This window comes from Opisthocomus hoazin, chromosome Z (assembly GCF_030867145.1).
Source record: "Opisthocomus hoazin isolate bOpiHoa1 chromosome Z, bOpiHoa1.hap1, whole genome shotgun sequence".
In the NCBI taxonomy this organism is placed as follows: domain Eukaryota; kingdom Metazoa; phylum Chordata; class Aves; order Opisthocomiformes; family Opisthocomidae; genus Opisthocomus; species Opisthocomus hoazin.
The window spans coordinates 77,584,310-77,611,219 of NC_134454.1; the positions used below are offsets into that span (position 1 = coordinate 77,584,310).

At 41.9% G+C, this 26,910-nt stretch overlaps 1 protein-coding gene across 4 annotated transcripts in view; it reads left to right on the forward strand.

Annotated features, from left to right (window-relative positions):
* The window catches only part of ADAMTS12 (ADAM metallopeptidase with thrombospondin type 1 motif 12), a 170,386-nt gene that overhangs the window by 105,202 nt on the left and 38,274 nt on the right, over positions 1-26,910 (forward strand). For all 4 annotated transcript variants that reach the window (XR_012761860.1, XM_075410653.1, XM_075410656.1 and 1 more), the window contains 4 exons: positions 10,187-10,320; positions 18,119-18,239; positions 23,687-23,931; positions 25,321-25,462. Coding sequence is in view for 3 of the 4 variants with exons in the window: in XM_075410653.1 (XP_075266768.1) it covers positions 10,187-10,320; positions 18,119-18,239; positions 23,687-23,931; positions 25,321-25,462 (642 nt within the window). In the remaining variant the exon portion in view is untranslated. The remainder of the gene's footprint in view (positions 1-10,186; positions 10,321-18,118; positions 18,240-23,686; positions 23,932-25,320; positions 25,463-26,910) is intronic.

Consider the following 26,910-nt stretch of genomic DNA (forward strand, 5'->3'; position numbering starts at 1 on the left):
CTGGAGAAACTGGCTGCCCATGGTCTGGATGGGAGTACTCTTCGCTGGATAAAGAACTGGCTGAATGGCCAAGTGCAGAGAATGGCTGGTGGCCAGTCATGAGTGGTGTTCCCCAGGGCTCCATTTTGGGTCCGGTCTTGTTTAACATCTTTATCAATGATCTGGCTGAAGGGGTTGAGTGCTCCCTCAGTAAGTTGGCAGATGACACCAAGCTGGGTGGGAATGTCGATCTGCTCAAGGGTAGGAAGGCTCTGCAGAGGGACCTGGACAGGCTGGATTGATGGGCCGAGGCCAACTGTATGAGGTTCAACAAGGCCAAATGCCAGGTCCTGCACATGGGTCACAGCAACCCCATCCAATGCTACAGGCTTGGGTAGGAGTGGCTGGAAAGCTGCCCGGCAGAAAAGGACCTTGGGGTGTTGGTCGACAGCTGGCTGAACAGGAGCCAGCAGTGTGCCCAGGTGGCCAAGAAGGCCAATGGCATCCTGGCTTGTACCAGGAATAGTGTGGCCAGCATGAGTAGGGAGGTGATCGTGCCCTGTACTCAGCACTGGTGAGGCCACACCTCGAGTACTGTGTTCAGTTTTGGGCCCCTCACTACAAGAAGGACATTGAATTGCTGGAACGTGCCCAGAGAAGGGCAACAAGGCTGATGAGGGGTACAACAACTACCTGAAAGGAGGTTGTTGTAGTAATGTGAGTGTTGGTGTCTTCTCCCAGGTAACTAGCGATAGGACGAGAGGCAATGGCCTCAAGTTGCATCAGGGGGGTTTAGACTGGATAGTAGGAAAAAATTCTTTATGGAAAGAGTGGTCATGCATTGAAACAGGCTGCCCAGGGAGATGGTTGAGTCACCATCCCTGGAGGTGTTTAAAAAAAAAGTAGATGTGGCACTTCAGGATATGGTTTAGCAGGCGTGGTGGTGTTGATTGGATGGCTGGACTTGATGATCTTAGAGGTCTTTTCCAACCTCCGATTCTATGATTCTGTGATTAAGGGGAATAAAAAAGGAAGCCTATAGAGGGTGGAAGCAAGGACAGGTAGCTTGGGAGGAATACAGAGGTTATCTGAGCAGCCATGGATCGGGTTAGGAAAGCTAAAGCTGATAGAATTAAATCTGTCCAGGCACATCAAGGGCAACAGAAAAGCTTCTATTGGTACATCAGTGATATAAGGAAGACTAGGTAAAATGTGGGCTCTCTCTGGAAGGAAATGGGAGACCTGGTTACGTGGGATATGGAGAAGGTTGAGGTACTCAACAACTTTTTTTTGCCTCGTTCTTCAACGGTAAGTGCTCCAGCCACACTGCCCAAGTCGCAGAAGGCAAAGGCAGGGCCTGGTAAAATGAAGAACCACCCACTGTAGAAGAAGGTCAGGTTCAAGACCATCTAAGGAACCTGCAGGTGCACAAGTCCATGGGACCTGATGAGGTGCATCTGCGGGTCCTGAAGAAACTGGTGGATCAAGTTGCTAAGCCACTATCCATCATATTTGAGAAGTCGTGGCAGTCCAGTAAAGTTCCTACTGACTGGAAAAGGGGAGACAGAACCGCCATTTTTAAAAGGGTAAAAAGGAAGACCTAGGGAACTACAGGCCGGTCAGTCTCTCTTCTGTGTCCAGCAAAATCATGAAGCAGATCCTGCTGGAAACTATGCTAAAACACATGGAAAATAAGGAGGTGAGTGGTGACAGTCAACATGGCTTCACTCAGGGCAAATCGTGCGTGACAAATTTGGTGGCCTTCTGTGACAGGGTTACAGCATTGGTGGAAAAGTGAAGACCAACTTGTGTCATCTACCTGGACTTCAGCAAAGCATTAGTCACTGTCCCGCCATGACATCCTTGTCTCTAAATTGGAGAGACATAGATTTGATGGACGGACCACTCATGGATAAGGAATTGGCTGGATGGTCACACTCAAAGAGTTGCAATCAACAGCTCAATGTCCAAGTGGAGACCAGTGACGAGTGGTGTTCCTTATGGGTCCATATTGGGGCCAGTGCTGTTGAACATCTTTATTGGTGACATGGACAGTGGCATTGAGTGCACCCTCAGCAAGTTTGCCAATGACACCAAGCTGAGTGGTGCAGTCAACACACTGGAGGGAAGGGGTGCCATCCAGAGGGACCTGGACAGGCTTGAGAGATGGGCCTGTGCCAACCTCATGAAGTTGAACAAGGCCAAGTGCAAGGTCCTGTGCATGGGTTGGGTCAATCCCAAGCACAAATACAGTCTGAGCAGAGAATGACTTGAGAGCAGCTGTGAGGAGAAGGACTTGGGGGTACTGGTGGATGAGAACCTCAACATAGCCTGGCAATGTGCGCTTGCAACCCAGAAGGCCAACCATATCCTGGGCTGCATCAAAAGCAGCGTGGCCAGCAAGTAAAGGGAGGGGATTCTGCCCCTCTGCTCCACTCTGGTGGGAGCCCACCTGGAGTCCTGCATCCAGCTCTGGAGCCCTCAGCACAGGACAGACAGGGAGCTGTGGGAGTGGGGCCAGAGGAGGCCACAAAAATGATGCAAGGGCTGGAACACCTCTGGTGTGAGGAAAGGCTGAGAGAGTTGGGGCTGTTCAGCCTGGAGAAGAGAAGGCTCCGGGGAGACCTTATAGCAGTCTTCCAGTCCCTGAAGGGGCCTGTGAGAAAGCTGCAGAGGGACTTTTGACAAGGGCCTGTAGTGATAGGACAACAGGTAATAGCTTCAAACTGAAAGAGGGTAGATTTTCATTAGATAGAAGAAGAAAGTTCTTCACCATGAGGGCGGTGAGGCCCTGGCACAGGCTGCCCAGAGAAGCTGTGGTTGCCCACTCCCTGGTAGTGTTCAAGGCCAGGTTGGATGGGGCTTTGAGCAACCTGGTCTGGTGGAAGATGTCCCTGCCCATGGCAGGGGGGTTGGAATGAGATGATCTTTAACGTCCCTTCCAACCTTTACCATTCTAGGATTCTATGATTCTGTGATTATCTACGTTATCCCAGAGGTGCTACCACAGTTGCTGATAGGCTTGTCCTTGGCCATCAGTGGGTCTGTCTTGAAGATGGTGGCATTGTCTGTCTCGGATATAGAGCAAGCTTCTAGCATCTTCTCACAGAAGCCACTCCTCTAGCCCCCCAGCAGCTAACACCTTGCCACGCAAACCCAATACAGCTTGTGTTTTATTATTGGGCATTTTAAAACCTCTCGTGCTGCACATGGGATGTAATGGGAAAAGAAAATATAATGAAGCTTTCCCAAACCCTGAGTGAGTGTAAAAGTGTGGAAGCATGTAAGTGAGGAGATGAAACCCTGAGCTAGACATTTTGTGACATTTTAGGCATTCTGTGTTCCTTCATCCTGCTGGAAGAACAGTAAATGATCTAGATGGTCACAATTCTCTCTCCTGGCCTTAGTGTCATAGGTTACATAAGCCAGTTCTAATGAATGTCACATAATTAACCACTGTTGTAATGTCCTTTTCTGATGTGTAAATTGTACCTTCACAAGAGGACAAAGACTCTTTTGTGTCCTGGTGGATGACAAGTTGACCATGTTGTGTCCTGGTGGATGACAAGTGTGCCCTGGTTGCCAAGAAGGCCAGTGGGATCCTGGGGTGCATTAAGCAGAGTGTGGCCAGCAGGTCGAGGGAGGTTCTCCTCCCCCTCTACTCTGCCGTAGTGAGGCCTCATCTGGAGCACTGCAACCAGTTCTGGGCTCCCCAGTTCAAGAAAGACGAGAAGCCACTGGAGAGAGTCCAGCGGAGGGCTACAAGGATGATGAGGGGACTGGCGCACCTCTCCTACGTGGAAAGGCTGAGGGAGCTGGGCTAGTTCAGCCTGAAGAAGAAAAGGCTGAGAGGGGACCTTATAAATGCTTATAAAAATCTCAAGGGTGGGTATCAGGAGGATGAAGCCAGACTCTTTCCAGTGGTGCCCAGCGACAGGACAAGGGGCAATGGGCACAAACTGAAGCACAGGAAGTTCTGTTTGAACATGAGGAAGAACTTCTTCCCTCTGAGGGTGACAGAGCACTGGCACAGACTGCCCAGGGAGGTTGTGGATTCTCCTTCTGTGGAGATATTCAAGACCTGCCTGGACAAGGTCCTGTGCAGCCTGCAGTAGGTGACCCTGCGTCGGCAGGGGGGTTGGACTAAGCAACTAACCCCTAACATTCTGTGATTCTGGGATTCTGTGACTCGGTTTTGAGTAGCTTATAATTTAATATAAGGTGAGATGCAAGAAGCAACTTTAACAAGCAGCCTGGCAGAAAAGCAGTGAATGACATCTTGTCATTAACTAGTCTAACTTTATTTAAGGTTCCAATTGAGATTTTTCACTTCTGTTTTAGAAGAGTTTGGGCGTGTTGAGGAACTTGCATAGTCCTATTGTGGATTTGCCCTGGAGCACAGAAACCCCTGTTCTCAAGCTGGATGTGTGAGTGTCCATGGGCATCTTAAAATAGAGGGAACTTCCAAGTTTGAGGGTGGCTAAAGCATCCAGCAGCTCTGACCAGGATATTTTCTCAATTTTTCTCATGACTCAGGCCCCTTGCTTTGACGCTTTAGTCAGACTGTGGTGCTAACCTACTTCTCTTGCCATCAGGCTGACTCCATGTGTATTTATATCATACCATTTGACAAATTAGATTTATCTGAATCTGATAGCTTTGCATGGCTTAACTTCCATGTAGTAAGTACGAGTCCTACATTGAATCATATAAATTCCTTTCTTTTCTTAGTCAGTGCCAGGATCATCTCATATACTGGCAGATAGGGGTGATGTTGCTAAAGTGTTTTAAATTTCGTATTTCTTCCAAAACATGTCTGTGTATAAAGTAAGATCTGTACTGATACAGTCACAGGGGCTGAGCTAACAGTGTGAGATAATGTTTCTGCTGCCACTGCTTTGATATTGAACTTTTTTTTGGAGTTCCAAGCCTGGTTAAAGTGATAAAGTAGGTTCACCTTAGCCTGGTTTTCCCCCTTTTGTCAATGTTTGGTAATTGTCTTTTCTAGTTTTCTTTGGTTTGGATTTTCTCATCCAGTTCTGAATTCTCTCAGAAGTGAGGGTTTGAAGAGAAGAGGCCCACCTTTCTTCTTTCTTGTGAAGTAGGAGAAAATACTGAAGGCTTACCTTCTGCTGACAGACACATTAAACACCCTTCTCAGTCAGGTTAAGCTGGAACTCATGGGAATCATCTATAATGGAAACAAATCTAAAGCGGGAAGGGAATATATTCCTTTCTAGTTATCTTTAGGTTGTTCTGTTTACACTTGGTGAATCTGAACTCCATTGTAATATGCATAGGGGAAAAAAATCACATGCCTGAATTTTAGGATTTTTATTCAGTTTTGTTGACTTGCTTCCTCACTCCCATTCTCATTAGAAATGAGTCCCTGGGCACTTATGGGAGTGCTGTGGCTTGGGCTTCCACTACATGTGGGTGTCTTCTATGTGTGCAAGAATTGAGCTTGTCTCTATTCAGATCAGCAGCATAATCTTGGTGCAAGATACAGATGAAAACAGGATGTAATTTTTCTGGGCTGCTAAATGTTGGTGGCACCTCAACTAAAATTTTATGTCCAGCTAGGAACAACGCACTACCAGAAGGATGCAGCCAAACTGGAGGAGGTTTACAGGAGAGCAACATGGAAGTCAAATGATTTGAAAAATGTAGTTGATGGGAAAGGTTGAGAAAAACAAGTTTTGCTCTATAAAAGAGAAGGTGGAGTCAGTTAAATGCCAACTACTTCGAAGAGCTTTTTGAAGGATACTTAGCATACAGATCCCTGAGCTAGTAGGGATAAAACCTAGCAAGACTGCATGGCTCCAAGCAGTGCTGGGTTTGGGTGTGGAAGAAGCTGTTGAGATCCAAGCAGTTCTGTATCCGTGTTAACTAGCTTTGAAAAGCAGGACCCAGTGGTCTTACCACCTCAGTTTGAATGTAGCTCTTCTGCTTTCAAACTTGGATTTGGCATCAAGTTTTCTGTCACTGTACTTCATACTGCAACTTGCTGTCCCCTCCACTCAAACAGTACAGGAATCCACAGAGAGAGATGGATCCAGCAGTTCCTCATGTCCATGAAAGGTAGGACAAGCAGAAACAGCCAAAACAGCACAAGGGAACTTTAGATTACACACTGAGAAATCCTAATTGCCATGTGGGCAGTTAAACATTAGAGTGGGTTTCCTAGAGGGTTTGAGGAATAAATATTATCATTACAGATATAAATACAGTCTAAGCAGGAGCAGTCTAAGTGGCTTTGATCCTACTTTGATGTGGAAGGATGGGTAAAATCCTGTAGGCTTTACGCAGGCAGGAATTTGCTCTGTTTAAATGGGAATTCAGTATGCTTTTTCTGGACAATCATTGTATGAACGTGGTCATTAGTGAGTGTTCAGAGATTGGATCTAGTATTTCATGCTGGATTGCAAGAATTTCTGTATATTTTGGCCTAAAAGTTACTAAGATGACAGCCTTTTTGTTAAAGTCTCGTAATTAATTAATCAAGTTTGCTGAAGTAACTGAAACCAAACCAGATGCTTTAATGAGTTCCTTCCAAGCAGCCCTAGTGGTTATGTTGATCTCAGTTTAGTCTTTTTAGATTTTCAGGACTGAAAATTAAATTAAATTAAATTTAATTAATTAAAACTCTTGCATTATATTTATATCTATCTTTTTATATCTGTCTATCTATCTAAACTATTTCTCATAAGATTATCACTTGCAGAAAGGAGACCTCATTGGAGGCAGCTTGTAGTAAGCATGTGGTTGCAGAGTGTTTTATTGCTGACGAAACTTGATCATGATTTACTTTTCTTTTTTTGCAAAGAGTAAAAAGAATTTGTGCTTATGTGCAGTCAGTTGTCTAAGGGAAGCCGGTGGGAGTTGGTGCAAAGGAGCTGTAACATCCAGCTGCAGACTGCAGTGGAGAAGTCTGGTGTAAGGGAAAGTCCCAGAAGGACAATGAGAGAAATGGTGAGGCTGGGAGGTGAGGTGAAGGTCTACCATACTGTATCAGACCTCAAGGGACCTCATTCAGCCTGGCCAGACTTCCTGAGGAGAGACCCTGGATCAATATCTGTTGGAGAGTGAATCTGAATTCAATGCCATTCTTGGCTTTGGAGTTCTTCCATCATTTCAGAAATTGTATTGATTTTCCTTGTGTGTCAGTTCTCTATGTGAAAATAGGAGATGAAAGTACTTTGTACACCTGTATCTGTTTCATGTTTAAAAATGTTAGACTTTTTGAGGATAGTGGCTGATCCTGGTATGGTTTATTTACAGTCCTAGAGTAATGGAGCCCTGATCCTTTGTCGGGTCACTGAGCTCAGCTGTAAAAAAATAATAACAATAGATAATTAAATAATTTTAGAAAATGAATGGCTGACATGGTTGTAGGATAATTTCCTCAGTGGTACCCTAACTATCCTTCTGTGCAGATAAAATAACAAAATAACTTGAACAATGATGGAAGGAGTATAAATACTGGATAGAATTGAGTTTGTGGGGAGGGAGAAATATCCTCTCATTTGCAGTGGGGCTCAGCAGAAAACTGACAGGAAGAAAAGCAATTCAAAATCTGTGGGTACATGTAGGATTGAACTCTATATGAGTTACTACAGTTAGGAAGACTAGAAAAGCTTTCATGCTTAGAATGCCATGCTTTGAATCATGAAAGTTTGCATGTTATTTATTTTTACTGTTTATTTTGCCTTAGTAAGGGAGTTATCTTTCTCTACAAACTTTTTCAGAGTTATGCACTTAGAGCATTACAGGTATGACAAGAATATGTCAGCAGTCAGCACTGCCTACTTTTTCTTGCTCAGTGATTTCTGAAATGAAATTGGATATCATCTTGTTTGTTTATGTCAACACAGTACTAGGGAGGAGGTACAGATATCAAACTGCTGCTCTATATATTTCATTACGAGCAATGTAAAAACTGAAATGACTTTCTGCAAAGTCTGTGTCTGTCAGGATAAACTCTGAGCAAGTAACAGACTAGCTGAAATTCTGGGATTCTCCTTTCCATAAGGTATTGTGCTTTGAGTTTATAAAATGGTGCATTGAGAAGGCAAGCAAGGTGAAAAAAAAATTTAGAGCACTAAAGTAATCAAATTAGCTGTATGACCAGAAAAATATTTCTGCAGAAAGAAGTGAAATTACTGGTATCGCTTATTGTGACAGCTCTTATAGAAACAACTGATGGATGTTACGGCTGGCAGTTTTCACCGAGGGGCTGAGGGCTGGTAAGGATTACAAACGTTATGTTCTTACCTGACACTCACCTGTAGCTCTGTCTCCGTCGATGTTCTTGAACATGACTCAAATCATCTTGAATTCCACCAGTTCTGTAACCTTGGTCTGTGTGTCTCCTGCCTCTGATCACTCTATTGACCTTTATAAAGGCATCTTTGTTGCAGAAGCTACAAGCACAACATTGTTGTCGGTTCTAGGATGCCATTTTAACTCTACCAACAAGAGGGAAAACACAAAACTCCTTATTAAGTTTTTGAATTTCCTTTAGTGTCCCTTTTTTTATTAATTGGATCCCACTTCTGCAGAGATCCAGTTTACATGAACGAGATTTTGTAGTTTTAAAGCTCAGTCTGTGAAGGATTCAGTCCTTAAGTTGCAAGCGCTTTCGGGGCTGGAGCTGCCGTCACTTTTGTGTACTGCATGGTGCTGTATACATGCTGGTGCTGTACAAACCAGAGCAATGAGAGTGAATTTCTCCCTTCAAAAGAATAAACCCTTTGGTAGGAAATTATTTGCATTGCCAGAGGTTTTAATTCCTCTCATTACTAGAAATTCCTCGAATTTTAAACTCTGTTCTTTGTATGACATAAGACAGGTCAAGAAAAGAGGAGGAAGAGGGAGAAGGAAATTCATTAGCCAAGATGTAGAAGATTTATAGTTACCCTCCCTCCCTCTGAGACCAAGGGAGTGGCTTTTGTTGGTTCTGTGAGGCGTGGGTTGAAATTATCACTCCACAGAGGCACCTCTGCAGCACACAAGCAGATTGTATTAAAATGGCTCAGTAATGGTGCCTTGAAGTCCTTACTGATTGGCAGTGTTAAGGCCCGATACTTTGTTCAGCAAAGCATTTCAGCTTGCTGAGCAAGAACAAATTGCTTTAGCACCTGGCTAGACTGGAGTCTTGAAATAGACCAAAACCAGAAGGTGGATCCTCTGTTGCTGTCCCTCATCATTATGACAGTGGATGATAAGGGCAGGGATTATATCTGTCTTTGCTTTGACCCTGGTTTCAGTTCTAACTCATCTTCCGTGTACACAGCTTATTTATCAAACTTGTGTCCTTTGACTCTCCGATGCCTGAGTTTCAAATTTGCCATTCCCAAGGGCCAGTGTCTGTGAGTCAGGGCACTGTGTGTTTGGCTCTTACTCCATTAACTGAATGGACTAAGGCTGGTCCACTGCAGAAAGTCTTGTTTCAGAGACCCACGGATTGTTTTGCTACAGCTTTTCTCTTCCCTGTTGCTTCCGTGCACATCTATCCAGGAACAACCTTGGTCTGTCAGACCTGCCAGTATTATCCCCATTTTGTAAGTTGCCAAGCAGGAAAAAGGTCCAGTGTTTGAAAGAATTTATAAAGTGCCAGCAGATGGCTGAAAATAAGCAGTGACATGACCCTCTACTGCCATGCAGAAGATCAAAAGCAACCATTTGAGTGCTGAGAGAGGCTGGCAGCAGTGATGAGCAGTTATAAATTATCTCTGAAAATGAGCAGTTATAAATTATCTCTGAAACAACGCAGTCATCAGCTGATGGAAAACTGTTGCTTGTCAGAGTCCTTGGCAATATCACCCCCACATTCCTCCATTCCCCCCACTAATGACAGTTGATTTTGCTGGTTTTCCATCCCTTTCTCCATCACAGTTGACAGCCTCATTACTGCTTGAGTCAGCCAGCCGGCTGTTAATGCACCAGCAGTGGAGAGCACGGAGGCGTGAGGGCACCAGCCTCCAGCTGCTTCCTAGAAGTCCACAAGTGGCATTTATCAGGCCTGTGTCACTCTGTTAGCAATACGACCCTGGGTCTGCTAACTGCTCCTAATTAGGCCATTTCTGTCAAATGCCAGGGAAAGTGAGTGGATGGTGCAGTAAAGACATGCTGTCATTCCCTGCGTATTGCAGTTCAATGTCCCGATAAAGTATTTTCTGAGGAAGTACTTTTGTTTTCCTTTCAGCAAACCCCTGTGAGCTCCACTGTCGCCCAATAGACGGCCATTTTTCAGAGAAGATGCTTGATGCAGTTACTGATGGTACTCCTTGCTTTGAAGGAAGGCACAGCCGAGATACCTGTATTAATGGCATGTGTAAGGTATTGGGTATGTTTGCATGTTTCTTTTTCTACAATTTTATTTTGTAAAGTTATGGGAAAATGTTGGATTATTTTGGTGGATCAAGGCCAAGCACTCCATTTTATCACATTTTGAATGATCATGGAAAGAAGTTTATAGAAACAGATTTTCGAGTAGACATAAGAGTTGTTTCCATCCTTTTTAATGAATCCCGTAGACTGACTGCTAATTATTTCTGGTGCCTTTTAACGCCTTTCTTCTTCTTTTGTTATTTTAAAACTTCGATATAAGAAAATCTGTTTGTTTCTGATGAGATTTTTTTACAAAGGATTGTAGCTTTACAGTTGTAATTGGTGTCACCACTCTGTTTTTTTTTATGAAAATGCAGTTTAGCATTACACGTTATGTAGCGGTTCTGAACTGACTTGTAATAGGATTGGACATTTGCAGTTGGAGGCAGTGAGAACTTCTTTACAACTGTGAATTAATGCTGTACAGTGTAACAGGCAAGCACAGAGTATATGGTTCAATAATGTTCTGTTTATTGAACAGTAAGTATAAAGTTCTCTGCATGTTCTGCATGTTGGTAGTAGGTTTCTGGGATGGTGTGTGTGTTTGTGGCGTTTGAAGCTGTGTTCTGTAGCTGCTGTAACACCCACAGTCTTAGCATTGGTTTTAGTGAATTTCTTGTAAATAAAACAAGTACTTTACTGATAGGGGATGCATTTAAAACTAGTTTATTTATTCAAACTGGGGATTTGCGTCCTGTACTCCCTAGAAACCTAATTGCTTTTTGGCTTTTAACATCTTTGGAAACAAACAGGACTTGGTGTCTTGTGAAGACGACACTAGCTTACTGTCAGGAGCTTGGGATTTTATGTCCTAACTCATTGAACCATATAAAAATGCAACTAGAAGGAACTTCAAGAAGTTCTTTTCTTCTTTTGTTAAAGACTTCTAATGATGGGAACTCCACATTTTTAATATGTCATTGGTATACCCTCTCGGAAGACTTTCTGTTTTAATAGAATGCCAGTGCCTCAGAGAACAGCAATAAAAGATTTGTTTTAAGCTTTCCTTGCAGGACATACATTCGTGAAAGGGAGTTACTGAGACTCTGCTCAAATTCACAGTGAAGAAATTCTGCTGGACTTTGCTGAGGGCCAGGATGGGCCTTTTAACTGTGATGGTGAAAGACCTGACCTGGCCTTGAGCAGTTCAAGCCAGATGGAAACACATCTTTAGCACATTGAAAGGTGTAGTAAATGTATACCGTATCAGTGCTTTTGACCTTTATTTGGAAGAGGCCAAATGCTAAACCCAGAAGGCTGTCTTTGTGATGTTACACTTTCATTTTCTGATTTCCAGCCCAAATGGAATGGGATCACTGTGATTAATTTTAGTTTCCATATGATATCTGTATTGAGACTTGCCTGTGACAGTTCAAACATATACCTATTTTAGAAACAGCAAAACTTCATTAATCAGAAGCAGTAGATCAGAGGTGAAAGGAAAGCTAATTCTAACTGCAGTTTGTAGATACCAGATATACTTTAGCATTAATAGTTCTGGGGACTCAAAGCCTTTCTAAAGAATTTCCTCCAAGGTACTGGTGCTATCATAAATACAGTTTTGTCAGCTTTTCACATCTTGACTACTGCTTCGCATCTTCTCACAAACAGGTTTAATTGGAGTCAGAATCATGGAGTGAACAATATAATCATGCAGCTGCAACAAATGAGACAAATGATGAATAGGTAACCCAGATAGCTCACATTTCTGAAAGACAGTGTGCTTTTACCTGAAATAGGTACCCAATATAACACTTGTGGAAAAGCTTGTTCACGTATCTTCATATAATTCACTAGTAGTTTAGTTCAGCTAGTTAAACACAATATATACATTGCAGGTCATGGTGAATAAAGGTGGAAATGCTTTTAATATAATTAGTCTGCTGCATCGTTCTTGTACTCCGACAGCAACATATTGCTAATGATGTGAAAAAGGAGTTCACAAACATTAGTGGCAATGTCTATTAAAGCCCTGTTCTGGTTTTCAGTACTGTATCTCACAAAAGCACTTCCCATTTGTTCTAAGTACTAAAATAACACTTTGTTTAGATCTGAAATTGAGCAGAAAATTAAAATGGTGAGATGTTGTATACTAGATCCACTGTCCATATCACTCATGTGTTTGATGTGCAGAGCCACCATTTTTTAACAACCAAATTCACACTTTTCGTAGTGGATATGTCAAAACAAGATAGATAGACTCAGATTCAAACTAGAATTTAATCTACTAAATTCAGCTGATTTCAATCTGATTTTGCAGTTTGCCATGGTTTTGTTCAGATCAATCAGAGAAATTGGTCTTACCTTGATGGCTAAATGTGGATTGAGATGCCTCATTTTAGCTACCGGTGTGTGTGGTATACTGGGTGCTGTTCTAGGCACCTTGGCAAAGCCATAATGTGCATCTTCAAGTGGGAAGTCAGTGTGGACAGACAGTAGCACTGATTCACTTCGTCCTTGCAATTTGTCCAGTAGACAGGTCCTAATTTTTTAGAAGTGCTGCCTGTGCCTCAGTTGAAGGCAGCCTTCCTGGTGAGGTGGTGTTGGTATAGTATTCCTTGAGAACTTCCCTTGTCAATTCAAAGACAGGCTAGAATTGTTAACTCACTTGAGGGCCTGGCATATAAAATAGCTCGATCCTGTCTCAGCTTTGTCATAGAATCATAGAATCATAGAATGGTTTGTGTTGGAAAGGACCTTAAAGATCATCTGATTCGAACTCCCCTGCCATGAGCAGGGACATCTTCCACTAGACCAGGTTGCTCAGATCTCCATCCAACCTGGCCTTGAACACTTCCAGGGAGGGGGCATCCACAGCTGCTCTGGGCCACCTGTTCCACTGTTTCACCACCCTCATGGTGAAGAATTTCTTCCTAATATCTAATCTAAATCTGCCCTCTTTTAGTTTACATCCATTCCCCCTTGTCCTGTCACTACACACCCTAGTGAAAAGTCCCTCTCCATCCTTCGTGTAGGCTCCCTTCAGATACTGGAAGGCTGCTCTAAGGTCACCCCGGAGCCTTCTCTTCTCCAGGCTGAACAGCCCCAACTTCCTCAGCCTGTCCTCACAGGAGAGGTTCTCCAGCCCTCTGGTCATCTTCGTGGCCCTCCTCTGGACCTGCTCCAACACATCCATGTCCTTCCTATGCTGGGGGCTCCAGAGCTGGACGCAGTACTCCAGGTGGGGTCTCACGACAGCAGAGTAAAGGGGCAGAATCACCTCCCTTGACCTGCTAGCCAGGAGTTCCGTAATCACGTGTAATGCCATTAAATCACTCAGTGCTGGAACCAGTACCTGCAAAGGGGGATCTCAGAGCTACACACCTGCAGCTGCAACCATGTTTTGTTCCAGGTGGTGCTCATAAGGAGATGAGAGATGCAGTCCTCTCAATCCTTTTATTGTAGCCCGGCCTTCTTTCAGATACCTTCTTAGACCCCCTTGTGTCATGATGTCTGACTTACGAACAGCTTTGAGTGGAGGGAGTCAACAAGATCTGTCAGAAATTTAATCTAGAATCATCAAGATATACCATGACCAGTTTGCTATTTAATCATATTCCTCTGCGCTCATCCTTTGAGTATCACTTTTTTTCCCTTTTTTTAGAAGATGTTTAACACACATATCCTGTCTTCCTGTGTTTTAAATTTAAACACATCAAGTGCACTCTAATTCTTAGTAGAGCAGTCCGTTGCTCCCCCAGTGTTAATAAGCAAAGATACTGCCACCAGAGTATGTTTGTTGAGCTCTGGTATATACATGACTGAGGAGTCTGGTTAAATGCAAGCCATGGCATCATCTAGAAGTGAAGGCTCACATGGTGTATGCACTGAGAGTGTGCACACCCTGAGGGTGGAGGACCTGGCATCTCTGCTGTTTCTAGCAAGTGTTTGTCTCCTGCATAGAATTTTAATAGGCTTAAATGACCTTCAGTCAAGCAAATCTGTGGCCCGTTCTCTGTGATAATTCACAATTGTTATGTTGAGAGACTAACTTTGTATTGGAGAATTACACAGCTGTGTAGTACTAGGGAGGAAAATGTGGGGTTTTTTTTCTCTTGCTGAAAAGCAGATTCCACATCTCGGATTTTTTGTAGTAGCTTTAGTACCTCTCACTATGTTTCCATCTCCTCCTCCTACTGCTATCCTGACAGGACATTGATGCAGACCCATCTAGACAAATTAGAAGAGAAACAGGCACATCAGGACACATTTCTCCTCATTCAACGCAGTGTCATGGCCAACATGACATGAACATTATTTCTTTATTTGGAGACCAGTGGGGGAGACGAATGGAAGGAAAAGCTTAAAAGCACAATGCAGCATCCATGTAACTTTGACATTCAGGCAGTACCTCCAGGCCATACCCTTCAGCGACAGCAAAGACTTTTTGTATCTGTCCCCCACTGGCAATCTGACACAAAAGTTTCTCCCTCTGGAAGTGGCAAAAGGGTAATCTCTCGCTGTTTTCCCTTTAGTCACTGAGCAGCAGGAAAAGATATTTTTTCTCCTTCCAGTAATGCAGCCAGGCAATTCGGGTCATTATTTCTGCCTCCGCATTGTGTGCTGGGACCAGAAATAAAACTAGTCTCAGGAGCATCAAAAAGGTTTTTGGTGAATGGGGCAATGTCAGTGGGCTGCACGGAGGGATGCTAATTTGTGCTGCAAATGGTATGGCACAGTTGTTGCTGTAGCACAGCATGTTTCCCTGGCAGAGGGTGCCCAAGGACATAGGCAGAAGAGCCTACGTGCTGCTGATTTTTTTTCTTGTTTTGTAATGTGTGTTTAGTCTCCAGATCCCTTTTAACAGGCAATTTGGCAGAAATTTGAGGCACATTATTTAAGCAGTTTTAGAAAATACGTCTACTGCCTGTCTTGAAGAATGAGGAAAGCAAATGCAAAGGAGGAGGAAGCATCTAGAAATTAATCTAATGGATGACAAAAATAATATGATATTCTCTGGAGCAGAAAAGTAAAACATGGCCTGGAAATTCATGCAAATAGACTTACAATGAATGACTGCTGTTTATTCTGACACATGAGAAAATGCACTTTTGTGATGGTCATTAATGGCCTCATAAGATGAGGCCCTGTTGCTAGACGTGATGCTCATTGCACCACCAGCAGCACCCCAGCGCTAGGGAATAAGATGAAGACTTTATTTACAGTAACACAGTAAATTGCCTGCCTGCCACAGTTATCTGCAGTGCCTCATTTTTGGGGATCCCTGCACCCCACCCTGCTGCATGTATAGGTAAGACTGTGATGTCTGGCCGGATGCAAACTATGTTTCGAATATTGGAGGAAAAAGCAAATTGCAAGTTTCTGTGGTTGTAACTAGAAGGGACAAAAAAGATTCCCTTCATGGCATAACCATGTCGTATTTTGATGCCATGGTTGTGTTCCTAAAGGAAATGTATGGCCAGGTGGGAAAGATCTGAGCTGATTCTGACTGAGATGACACAGAGTACAGCCAACGCAGAGACACTAATTAGCACCTCAAAGAAAGGAAGGTGATGATACTGTGGTGCTGCCACCAGATTCGTTTGCTAGTGCCAGTGCAGTAGTTCAGGACTAATTTGTTTCAGCATTTGGGGATTTTTACACTGCTCAGTACTCGCAAGGGAAATATGCTCAGTGATGTTCATTTCATAATGTCTGATTGACAGCCTGAAGTGGATAAATTATTTCTGGGTGCAGACACTCAAACAAGAATGAAAAATAAATGATGAACAAAAACCTTTTGAAGAACATACATTTTCTACCAGAAAATGCAGATTTGGCAAAAATCATGCAATTTGAAGACAAGCCATTTTTTTTCAAGAAGTTCAAAAGAGAAGCCTCCAAACACTCATAAATAATATTTTTTAATAGCAAAACATGAAGTGCAAGGGTTCCACGTCCAGATTTGCCCCAGCTTTCTGTTTAATAGTGAGTATGTGCATAGAATAGAAAATAAACTTCAACTTTCATGACTCTCCAGAGCGGCTGGTTACACCTCTGGTCTAATAATTGAAACCTGAGAACAATGACTTAGTATACTAACTTTTTGTAGATGATTATCAAATGTACTGATAGGACAGTAAATATACTGCAGAACGCATCTCTTTAAGAAAATAGCTACACACCTACCTCTTTAAATTCTTAGGAAATGTTAAATATAAGCTGCAGTGCATCTGTAGATAGCAGGTTAAGAATTGAATCTGAACTCTTGGCAAGATAAAGAAACATCCTGCACTTATCGCAGTGGTGTCTGTGTACTTTGAATACTTCCTTAAATGCATTCTTGGTCGAATAGCTACGTGCTTGGAGGCAAAAATTTAGTCACCTTCTTAACCTGTGCTTATCTCTGTAATAAGCTGTACTGCTCGTAAACGTGTTCCTTGGCCGAGATGTGTCTGTGTGAAAGACATTACAAAACCTTCCTTTTTTTGAAAGTAGCCTTGGCTGGAAGGAGAGAGAAGTTGAGGCTGCTGCAGAACCTTTTGGCACGGCCATTGTTTTTCAGAGTAGGTATCAAAGGTGCTGGCTAAGTGTTGGCAGTAATAATGGATGAGTCTTTTTTGAATCCTCTGTAAAAACGCAAGTGACATGGTTTAACACCATTTGTAACTTGAGGCCTTTCCTTGATTCTGTTCTTGCTGCTTCTCTAGCTGCTCATTAAATCACTGGCACATAGAGGAAAAGTTCAGGTGTTTCTTGTGCTGAAAACGATGGAAAAATGTTAGAGAATGCAGAAGCCTTTATACCTAGATTAGTCTAATAGATGGATTTTCCTGTCAGAAGCTTGCAGAAAATTACAGTAGCTGATGTACTGAAGGTAAAATAAGATGAGAATTAAAAGAGGAGATACCCAGGTTTTCATACATCAAGGGAGTGTTAGAGCAGTTGTGAAGTATCACACTTCAAAGCTTAATTTGAGGAAAATCAGCTGAGAAAAACTTCATATACCACTAGACTTATGGCTAGTCATCTAAACCACAGGTCTCCAGATATGTTAGATACTATTAAAAACTATTAAATGTTGGACATTAGGTTGTGTTCTGCAGCCTTGCTAGTTTTTAAAGAGAGGCAAAATCCACCCCAAAACCAACTGAAGATTTTGTTGAAGTTTAAAGCCATTAATGCGCAGAATTTTTGGTCTGGGCAAACTATTACTACTCCCTGTAGTAAGCATGAGCTGGAAAATCAGTCGTCACATGAACTTTATCTTGACCCATTCGCCCATGCTGGCAAGCCAGAGAAGCAGCTATCATGGGTATAAAGCTTCATGCGTGCTGAAGAGTGTCTCTTTGCCAGGAGGTTTGACTGCAGTAGAAGTTCTGCACTGTCTGGTGGCCACAAAAAGCAGACACAGAGATTTCAGTTCTGTTACTCCATTGTATTCCTGGGAATCCATGGATATTTCTGTGACATAAGAAAGCAGATACAAATGCTAGATGTATTGACCAGTCCTAGATGTTGAGGCCATTTGGGGGGCGCGTTTCCATTTCAAGTAACTGGTCACTACTGTATGTTTCGTGACATGGTGGTGGTTATTGCTTGTTTGGTTTTCACCTTCATATTATACACGTGAGTTTGACGTAGATATAACTAGCTCTACCATTTGTTTGTGTAGGATATGTACTTTTCCACAAAATTGATTCTTCCCCCTATTAGAAGAGCAAAGTACACTGAAGGCAGCGATACACGAGCTCTGAGTATTTCGTTGCGGAGGCCGCATTTATTCTGGAACTGTTTTTCCTTCTAGACTGTCGGCTGTGATTATGAGATAAATTCCAATGCAACTGAAGACCAGTGTGGAGTTTGCCTGGGAGACGGCTCTGCTTGTCGTACAGTGAAGATGATGTTTAATCAAAGTGAAGGATTTGGTAAAATCGGTTCTTTTTTTAAACTCTTCAGTTGGTGAAGTCATTTCTCTACATAAAAAGGATGAAGTGCTACTCATTGGGAACTAAGCGATCAAGCTGCGTAGGAAATTGTAAATGAATGTTTCACAGTGAATCATGCTTCTGCCAGAAAAAGATATGCGGTCTGTGCTTTTTAAGTTCACCTTGTATAATAAAAATGATGTCAGAGATCAACAGGCTCTGTGCAACTTACGCACGAAATAGTAAGTGCGTTTACAGAATGAATGTCATTTACCACCTTGGAAATTCTGAATCAAGTCTCTGGACAGTGTGAAACACCAAGAAAATGCTGGAGTGAGTGGTTTGGGGAATTAATTTCTAAGTGTCATAAATCTGATACCACTGGCTCTGGTGACCATGTGACACCTCTTACCTATGCAGAGCTTTGCACTTTGGTTGCTCTAAAATTTTCTGTGGGATGCCTCTGGCTTGAAAGGGAGGAGAAGTAACTTCTTGCAGGGTTAAGGTCGTCTAAGTCAGCACTCAGAGGACGGAGCCTTTCTTCACTGGCGGCAGTGAGACAGTCAGGCTTCAAGTTGCCTTGTGTGGGATGAATGGGAGCCAGAGAGTCTAGAAGATGGAGCGGGAGACTAAAACTGAATGAAAACCATGGTGGTGAGCTGAAGATGGAAGTGACAGTCAGGATAAACAGCTTTGAATGGGAAACCAGAACAGGAGGGCGAGAGGTGAGGAGACGGGGCACTGGAGAGTGTGCTTAGAGTGAGGTCTGTGGCTGCAGAGGTGAGAAGTCTCAAAAGCAAAAATTGCTACCATGCTAGTGAGGAGGGAGAAACTGTGGTGAGGGTATGGTTTTGGCTGGCTTTTGGGTTTGTGGGGTTTTTTCATAAAATAATTCTGATTTGCATTAATATGATTTTTGCTAGTAATTTAGAGCTGGTTTGATAAGATTTTCCAAAGTTTGGGGGAGAAACACTTTCAGTATTTCAGGTTTTTTTCTGTACTCTATACTTGGATTTGCTTTCCTCCACTTTATATCGCAGAGGTGGACTGTGAAGACGCCTGGAAACTTGCAACAGTGCAGGTTGTGTACGTGTGCGAGGCTTACAAAGGAAAATCTAGAGCTCCCTGTCCTCCAGTAGTCTGGAGTAATCCTCCAGCCTCTGATCTGTTGCTTCTGCTACTCTAATATTCACTCTGCCTTTGACTGTGTGTCAGTTTTCCAAGGCTGCAGGTGATGCGGTTTATTTTCACATAGTAGTTTTACTAAAAAGGTCAAATACTGTAACACATGGGAGCGTAAGTGCCTCTTATTTTATTAAAGTAATTTTGTGTTTTATCTTCACTTAGTTTTCCCTTGCCTCAAGATTCAATAAGCCTCACTGACAGAGACTGCTGAGGGATACTGACTGTTAAGTAAAATTATTTCATTGCTTTCTTTAGATTCAGTAAAAAATTGATTGATTCTGCAGATTCTTTCCTTTCTACAGACGTTGACTCCATTGCAGAAAAAAATAAGGACAAGTGTCAGCAAAGGCAAAGGTTGCTGGGCTCTTCAGCTTATAAGACAACGTGTGGATCTTGGTGATGTTCACAGCTGTTAAACAGAGAATAGGAAAACGGTTTTGTTCATAATATCTGGCTTCTTGTTGTCTCTGACAGGTATTGTGGTGTCTTGCAGTACAGATTTATGGCAGAGTGGCTACTGAACAGTTTATGTAAGCGTAAAGACTTCAGGCTTGTAAATTCAGTGTAGGTAGCAAAGCTGGACCAAAGCATGCTGCCAGTCACTGGCGAGGAAGATTTGAAGAGTTTTTTCTATGTTTAATGGCACAGAGAAATAGAAAATCAAAGCTAATATATTTTGATTTAAAGCTGTATTCAGAGGCTAAGCCCAGCAGGGCTGGTGGGTCTGGTGCTGCAGCAGTGCGTATTCTGTCTGCAAGTTGACTGAATTGCCAGATCAGACTAATGAAATGCTAGGAAAAAATTATAACAATTCAGCCTTTCACTGCAGGGCAAGGTTATCAGTTTTACCTGAAGTCTTACCGTCTCATGTTCAGAAAGAGAAGTTTTAAAATCTGTGTTATTGCTTGGATTTTCTTTAAAATTTTTTGTCTTTCCTGTGGACGGAAAATGGGAATAGCAGTACAGGGGCTCCCAACATAGCCGCAGGAACAGCAGCATCACCTGTGTAATGAATTCCGTTAGACTTTCATAATGGAAAACAAATCAGAGGCCTGATGTGCATGAATGGTCTTGGCTGTTGACACTAACATTAGCAAGTACCTGGTCTGCACCTCAATTTCAGGAGGTTCCTCTGAAAATCATTTAATTTGCTGCAGCTGAAGTCTTAGGGCAGAAAGGTTGCAACATGAGCAGGGTGTTGAAAAGCAAGGGCTGGCAAAGAAGTCACAAGCTCTCCTCTTGTTAAGGTGGAAGAAGTCTACTGTTATTTTGAGGTAGAGTATTTAAAAGTGTTCGTGTTGTTGTGGTGACTGCAAAGGAGTAGAGTATTACTGTGTACAGCAGTAAACCTCGAGGTTTATCATGGTCCAGTTATCTCCTGGCCAACTTGGCTGTGACTGGACCAGCATGTACCATGGTCTCCCTGCTACCACTGTTTCCTTTCATGCAACCAAAGTGCAGACAGAGATCTGGTACATGCCTGAACCTAGCCCCAGGATGGAATCTGGACATAGCCATGGCGTAAATACTGATCCGAGAGGCTGGAAGGTCTCCTGGATTCTCACTGAGGAGGCTGTCTCTGGGCTATGATTTTTTTCCCATTACTGTCACACACTGCAGTGCTCCCTCTACTCCATGGGAAGACTGTATGCAACCATACTTTGACTCACAAACCTGATATGCCACCAGGAGCCTGTGCTGTTTGCCATGTAATATTCTTGTGGTAGTGCCTAGAGCCTGGCTTAGAGGAAAATCATGCCACTGAAACATGTATTTTTAAGGTACAACAAATTGGAGAGCAGGATGGGAGCTGTTGTGACAAGGAGAAATAGCCAGATCTGATTATCATCTGATCTGCAATACTGTGCTAACCACCTGAGTGAAATTACTCCTCTCCAACAGCAGCAGGTGAAGAGAAATGAGCTCTGCTTCTGTCGTGGTAGAGCTGTGCCTGCCACAAAGGTTGCATGAGTTTATTCATGTTGTACTCTCATCTGTGTTAGGAGCATATAGATTTAATTTTAATTACAAAGGGAAAGATTAATAACATCTGGTAGTTGCCATTTCATGTGTGTGTAGTAGCATCCATGATATGGACGCTCCAGGATTTAATGAGCGCCGCGTGTAGGTTAGCTGACATTTTGACTGTTATTGAATCTCAGATCTCTAGATCCTTATCAGATGAAACCATATAACCAGGAACAATTATGTAAACACCATCCACATCATTTTTAAACAAAAATTTATTATGTTGAGTGATAAACTCAAAAGCTTGCTGCTGATTAGCTTTGCTTTCAAAAGCAGATAACATTCATTGGGAATTAATATGAGGTTCTGGGAAATCAGGAGGTAATTTAGCTATTCAAAAAAAGGAGGGCCGGGGGGAAGGGAGTGTGGCACATTCAGCAAATGGTAACATCTATCACCAGACAGTTGCAATATATTTAAAATCAGGTTTGTGAGCAACAGCAGGTGATTCAGACAGAAATAATTGTGCAAAAACTTCAGAGGATACAGATTTTTATGTTACAACCGAAAGAAAATTATGTTTTATTGGTTTTATATTTTGTTTTGAACAAATTTTATTCTAACTACATCTGAAAAAAGCCTACTGGAAAAGGACACCAATTTTGCAAAGCCAAGCTGTCAGGACGTGATACAATTAAGATTTTCCGTGTTGTGTTAATTTGGCCCAGTTGCGAGTATGCCTTGTAATCAAGTCTTTAGTTACACGATCACACACTGTGTTCATAACACATCTACTCTGCACTGAATTAATGGAACATTTGGGAGAATCGTTAAACCTTGGTTACTTATAATAGGCTTAGACCGCTGGTTTCCTATAATAGAAATTATTCAGTAATCCTCCGGATTTTGTTGTTCCCTTCAGTTATGAAAGACTGAAAAGTTTGGATTTCCACAGTCAGTCTAGGAAAGTTACAAAAGGTAACATCCCGAAAACCCTTCTTCTTGAACATTAATCACTGAAAAAAGTAATTAATATAATTACGAAGGGCCAGAAGTAGATCCTTTTTCTGTACCATAAGCAACGTATAACATTAGAACCAATACTTATCACCCCGCATAAGAGCTGCAAAGACAATTCAGATATTAAAGACTTTGGGTCATTTATTTATAACAGCAGGTTGTTGTACAGCATGTAAATACTTCTGGTAGGTGGAGAGCATTGATACTGAAAACAGCTTAGTATGCCCAGTGTTGTTTATCTGACTCATGTAAGTAATCAAAAGTGATAAGTTTATTTCACAAGAAAGGTGAAAGGGATGTCAGTCACAGAATTTAATTCATGACCTCAGCAGTGTGTGATGAGAACTGGGGAACAACACATGTTCCAGTCTTCGAGTAAAACAGCAGAAACTGCAGCTCACACTCCCAGGGCACCTGCTTCTTGAGCTGTCATCCTTCCAATTTCTAAAGCCCAGCCAGGAGCAACAGCAAGAGTGCTCTCTGAGTTTGTGTTCTGATTTCTATGTCAACTTCATGTTTTTACAGTAGCAGTAGCAATAGCAGTTCCCTGTAAGGTGAGAAGCACAGAGCCTGATGTTGTGTATTGCCTGTGGTGCAAACAAAATTCTGTGACAGATGTTCTGAGTTAATTCTTAACACACATACCAGAAATCTCTTTTTACAGATTACTTTATATAGGAAGAGCTGTTGAACTTCAGTTTACAAAAATGTATTCAACTGATCATAATTTGAGGCATTTGAGTAACGTTCAGTTTTTTTGTAGCAAGGCTATGTATGGGAAACAATCATGGAGAAGTTAAGTGACTTAAGAGAAGGTGCATGGAATTATGTACATACCTGTATGCTGGTGACAGATGAAAACGTTCCTTGCAAATTGAAAACACCTTTCTCACAACAGACTGTTAACTTGCTGGGACTCCCTGACATTTCTCTGTGTTACTCACATTGCAGTATGCTAGGGCCCTTGGGTATGGTTATGGAGATGTTGATGCTTACCTGTGGCGTAGATTTACCCTGGTGCAGCTCAGAAAAGCATGCACCTCCATATTCCTTCTCAGTGCCACTGTCATTGCCTAAACACAGTGCACATTCATATTCCCCAACTGATACTGGAAAACCTGGCTTGGGAAGCCACACTATTAACTAACTGAAATACAAGCTCTGTGATATTTGTCTATATTTGCAAGCAAAGCCGATTATTAATAATCTTATACTTAAGTAAAATGCAATGACATTTTTGTTGTTCACCTCCATGAACCTTTCTTTTCTCTTAGGATACGTTGACATTGGGCTAATTCCGAAAGGTGCGAGGGGAATCAAAGTCATGGAAGTTGCAGAAGCAGGAAATTTCCTTGCTGTGCGAAGCAAAGACCCAGAAAAGTACTACCTGAATGGAGGCTTTATCATCCAGTGGAATGGTGAATACAAAGTGGCAGGCACAGTATTTCAGTATGATAGAACAGGGGATCTAGAAAATTTGACTGCTCCAGGACCCACCAATGAATCAATATGGATTCAGGTAAATAAGAGATCACTCGCAGAACCTGCTGGGTTTGGATGGCAGCAGAATGTGCTGGGGGTCTGAAACTGAGACTCAAAAAATACATAGATTTGTATGTAAATCACTTTATTAGCATGCTGTCTTGCAAAAATCAGTTGAGCTGTTTTGGAGAGGAGTAAACACCTTGCTTGAGAGGGTTGATTACCCTGTCTGAAAATAGATGTCCAGTATCTTAGTCTGGTGATTATTAAAGGCTAGTATACACTAGGCCAGGGATCCTGCCATCTGTAGTTTGTCAGTCCTTTCCCCAAATCTCCTTGTCTCTTGTGCCAGTTCAGACCAACATGTGGCTGTGATGTGAACCAGACCCAGATGAAAAGTAACTGCTTATCACAAAAAGGGAGCTGATGTCAGGCTGTGAACAGTGAGAGCAAGGGAAGGGTAACAGCAGTGACAGCTTAGACTAAGCAAGAAAATGCAGCATAAGATAGATGGATTAGTAGCTTGTGTAGTTGAAATGAATCCATTTAGCATCCACTGAAGTTGCTCCCTTTTGTTTCTTTTATGTTGCTTTATAGATTCTAACTTAAAAGTAACCAGATTCTGTTATTTCTGCAAAAAAGAGTTTTAAATTGCCCCTTTGTTCTCTGAATGTATCTTTCGTGACTTTTTTGCCTGTGTATCCATCATGCAATTAAAAGAAGTATTAGGAGTGTGATGGGAGCCACTTTCAAGCTTTGAATGACTGGTGAGAAGGTACATCTCATGGGTGCTCGACCTTCACTGTCAGTACCAAGGTCAAGAAAACAACTAGGAGGAAGAGTGGAAGTTCATTGCTGAAGTCTTTTATCCTTTGATGATGTTTTTCTTTTCTTTTCTCCCTCTCATCAGCCAAATGGTAAATTTCTTGAGTGGCTCTTCTCAACTGGAATTTTCCTTCTTAATCCAAAAACACTGAAAAATAATATTGAAGCAGTATCTGAATAAAGTCTGTAATTTCCTGACCTACCGATCGTTTTGTAACAGTTATTTCAGAAGGGTAGGGAAATTATAATTTATAATGGCAATAGGCAATAGCTCTTAGTCAGCAGCACATTTGGCAATGCCTTGGATGGACTTTGCATTATCTTTTCTTATAGTCAGTGGGATACCAATTATGCTGACCCACTTACTCGCACCTGTGCTTGCAAAAGTGCATGGCAAACAATTGTGTCTTAGAAAGATACACATATGCCACTGTTGGTGCACAAATGGAAGCTTTGATAGTCTGCTTTTCTGAACTGGTAGTAGGCTCCAAAATGGGCTGCTTTAAACCTTGCTGATTCTTCTGGTTTCACACTTTGAAAGCTTTGGGCCAGCAGATTATTAAAGTCATGAGTAATTAAATACACCACACACTTTTTTCAGCTACTTTTTCAAGAAACTAACCCTGGAATCAAGTATGAATATACTGTGCGTAAGGAAGAAAGTCATGAGAATGAGATTGGAGAGCCAGAGTATTTTTGGCAGTATGGAGACTGGACAGCCTGCAGCGTCACCTGTGGAAGAGGTAATTCCTCACTTCTTTTTTCTATTGCTGTTTGTCTTCAGTACTGGCAAATCTTGTCTTTAAGTTACCCAGAAAGTGTTCTCAAAGAGGTAAGGTTCTTTAATCTGCATTTGGTGTGAAATCAGTTCACGTGGTTACAATGATGTATTTTGGCTTTATAACAAAATGTTATTAAATCATTTAAGGCAAACAGGTTTCTGTAATACTTGCCCTGAAATTCTTGACCTCTGTGAACCGGAATGAAAAATGACAGTTTTCATTTCCTCGTAACTAACTGGTTGTCAGTGTTGTTCAGAGTAACCTTACTTCCCAGTAATACTAGTCTATGACCTACTCTTGTTTCCCTACTGAGTCCTTCCCATATGTTAACTGCAAAACATATTCTTCATTTGTATCCTGCCTTGATAAGTAACAATGCTTTTTGTGGATTTCTCGATAATTACTTTTTTTAAATCAGTCTTGAGAATGTCTGTATCTTCTGTGTCTTTGCCCCACTCAGCACAATGTCTTGAGGACAGCTGCAGTTACATTGTACTTCTGTGCAGCCTTTTAAACCAGACAAGCAGAGTAACACCGTGAAGCAGTATCTGACAGGTATAGAAATTTGCCTTTGGTAATACACAGAAAACGCTAGCAGGAAAACTTTCTTTAAAGTAGTTAACAGATCAAGGAGATGAAGTTAATGCTTGCAGTAAACCAACAATAATGATAAAAAGACTGAAGGTTTATTTACAGACGTAAAGGTTTCTATGCAGCCTTTGCAGGAATAATTTTTAAAAGATGAGAAAAATGTTCTCTGTGAAAGGAATTCTGCACCTGGGGGAAAAAGATTGCAGCCTTCCATCTGAATTAGTTCCTGAGTTTCACTGGACAGAAGGGTGCTGGAGACAGGATGGGAACCTGTTCTTTGACCGTCTCTGTGAAAACTGTACAGAACAGTAGAAGAACAATGTTACAGCCATTGGACAAACAACATGAAATAAGTCTTTTCTCTTTCTAATGCTAGGATATTATTGGTGTTTTTTGACAATTATTGCTTTCTTAAACTACTTTCCAGAACAAAAGGAAAAGACAAACAAATGTATTAACAAATCCAGCTGGGAGTCTAGACACAGTGATGATTACAGGAGTAACAATTTTTTAATCTTTCCTGTCAGGGAAGAAACTAAAATAATGCATTTTCAGTGGTTTGAACAAAGGGCATTGTATGGTGTTAATTTTAGAAGATGAAAAGAAGAATTTTAGAAGAATAGTGTAAACTACCCCATCCCAACAACATTACTATATTATAAAAAAAAAAATTATCTATATAATGGACACATTATAGAGTTGTTTGTACATCCATGTATATATATATTTGTGCAAATATTTATGTGGTTTATTCTTGGGGTCCTTTTTGAGAAGAGTCAGCAGAAAACACAGTGTCATTTCTGGTTAACAGGAAAAAA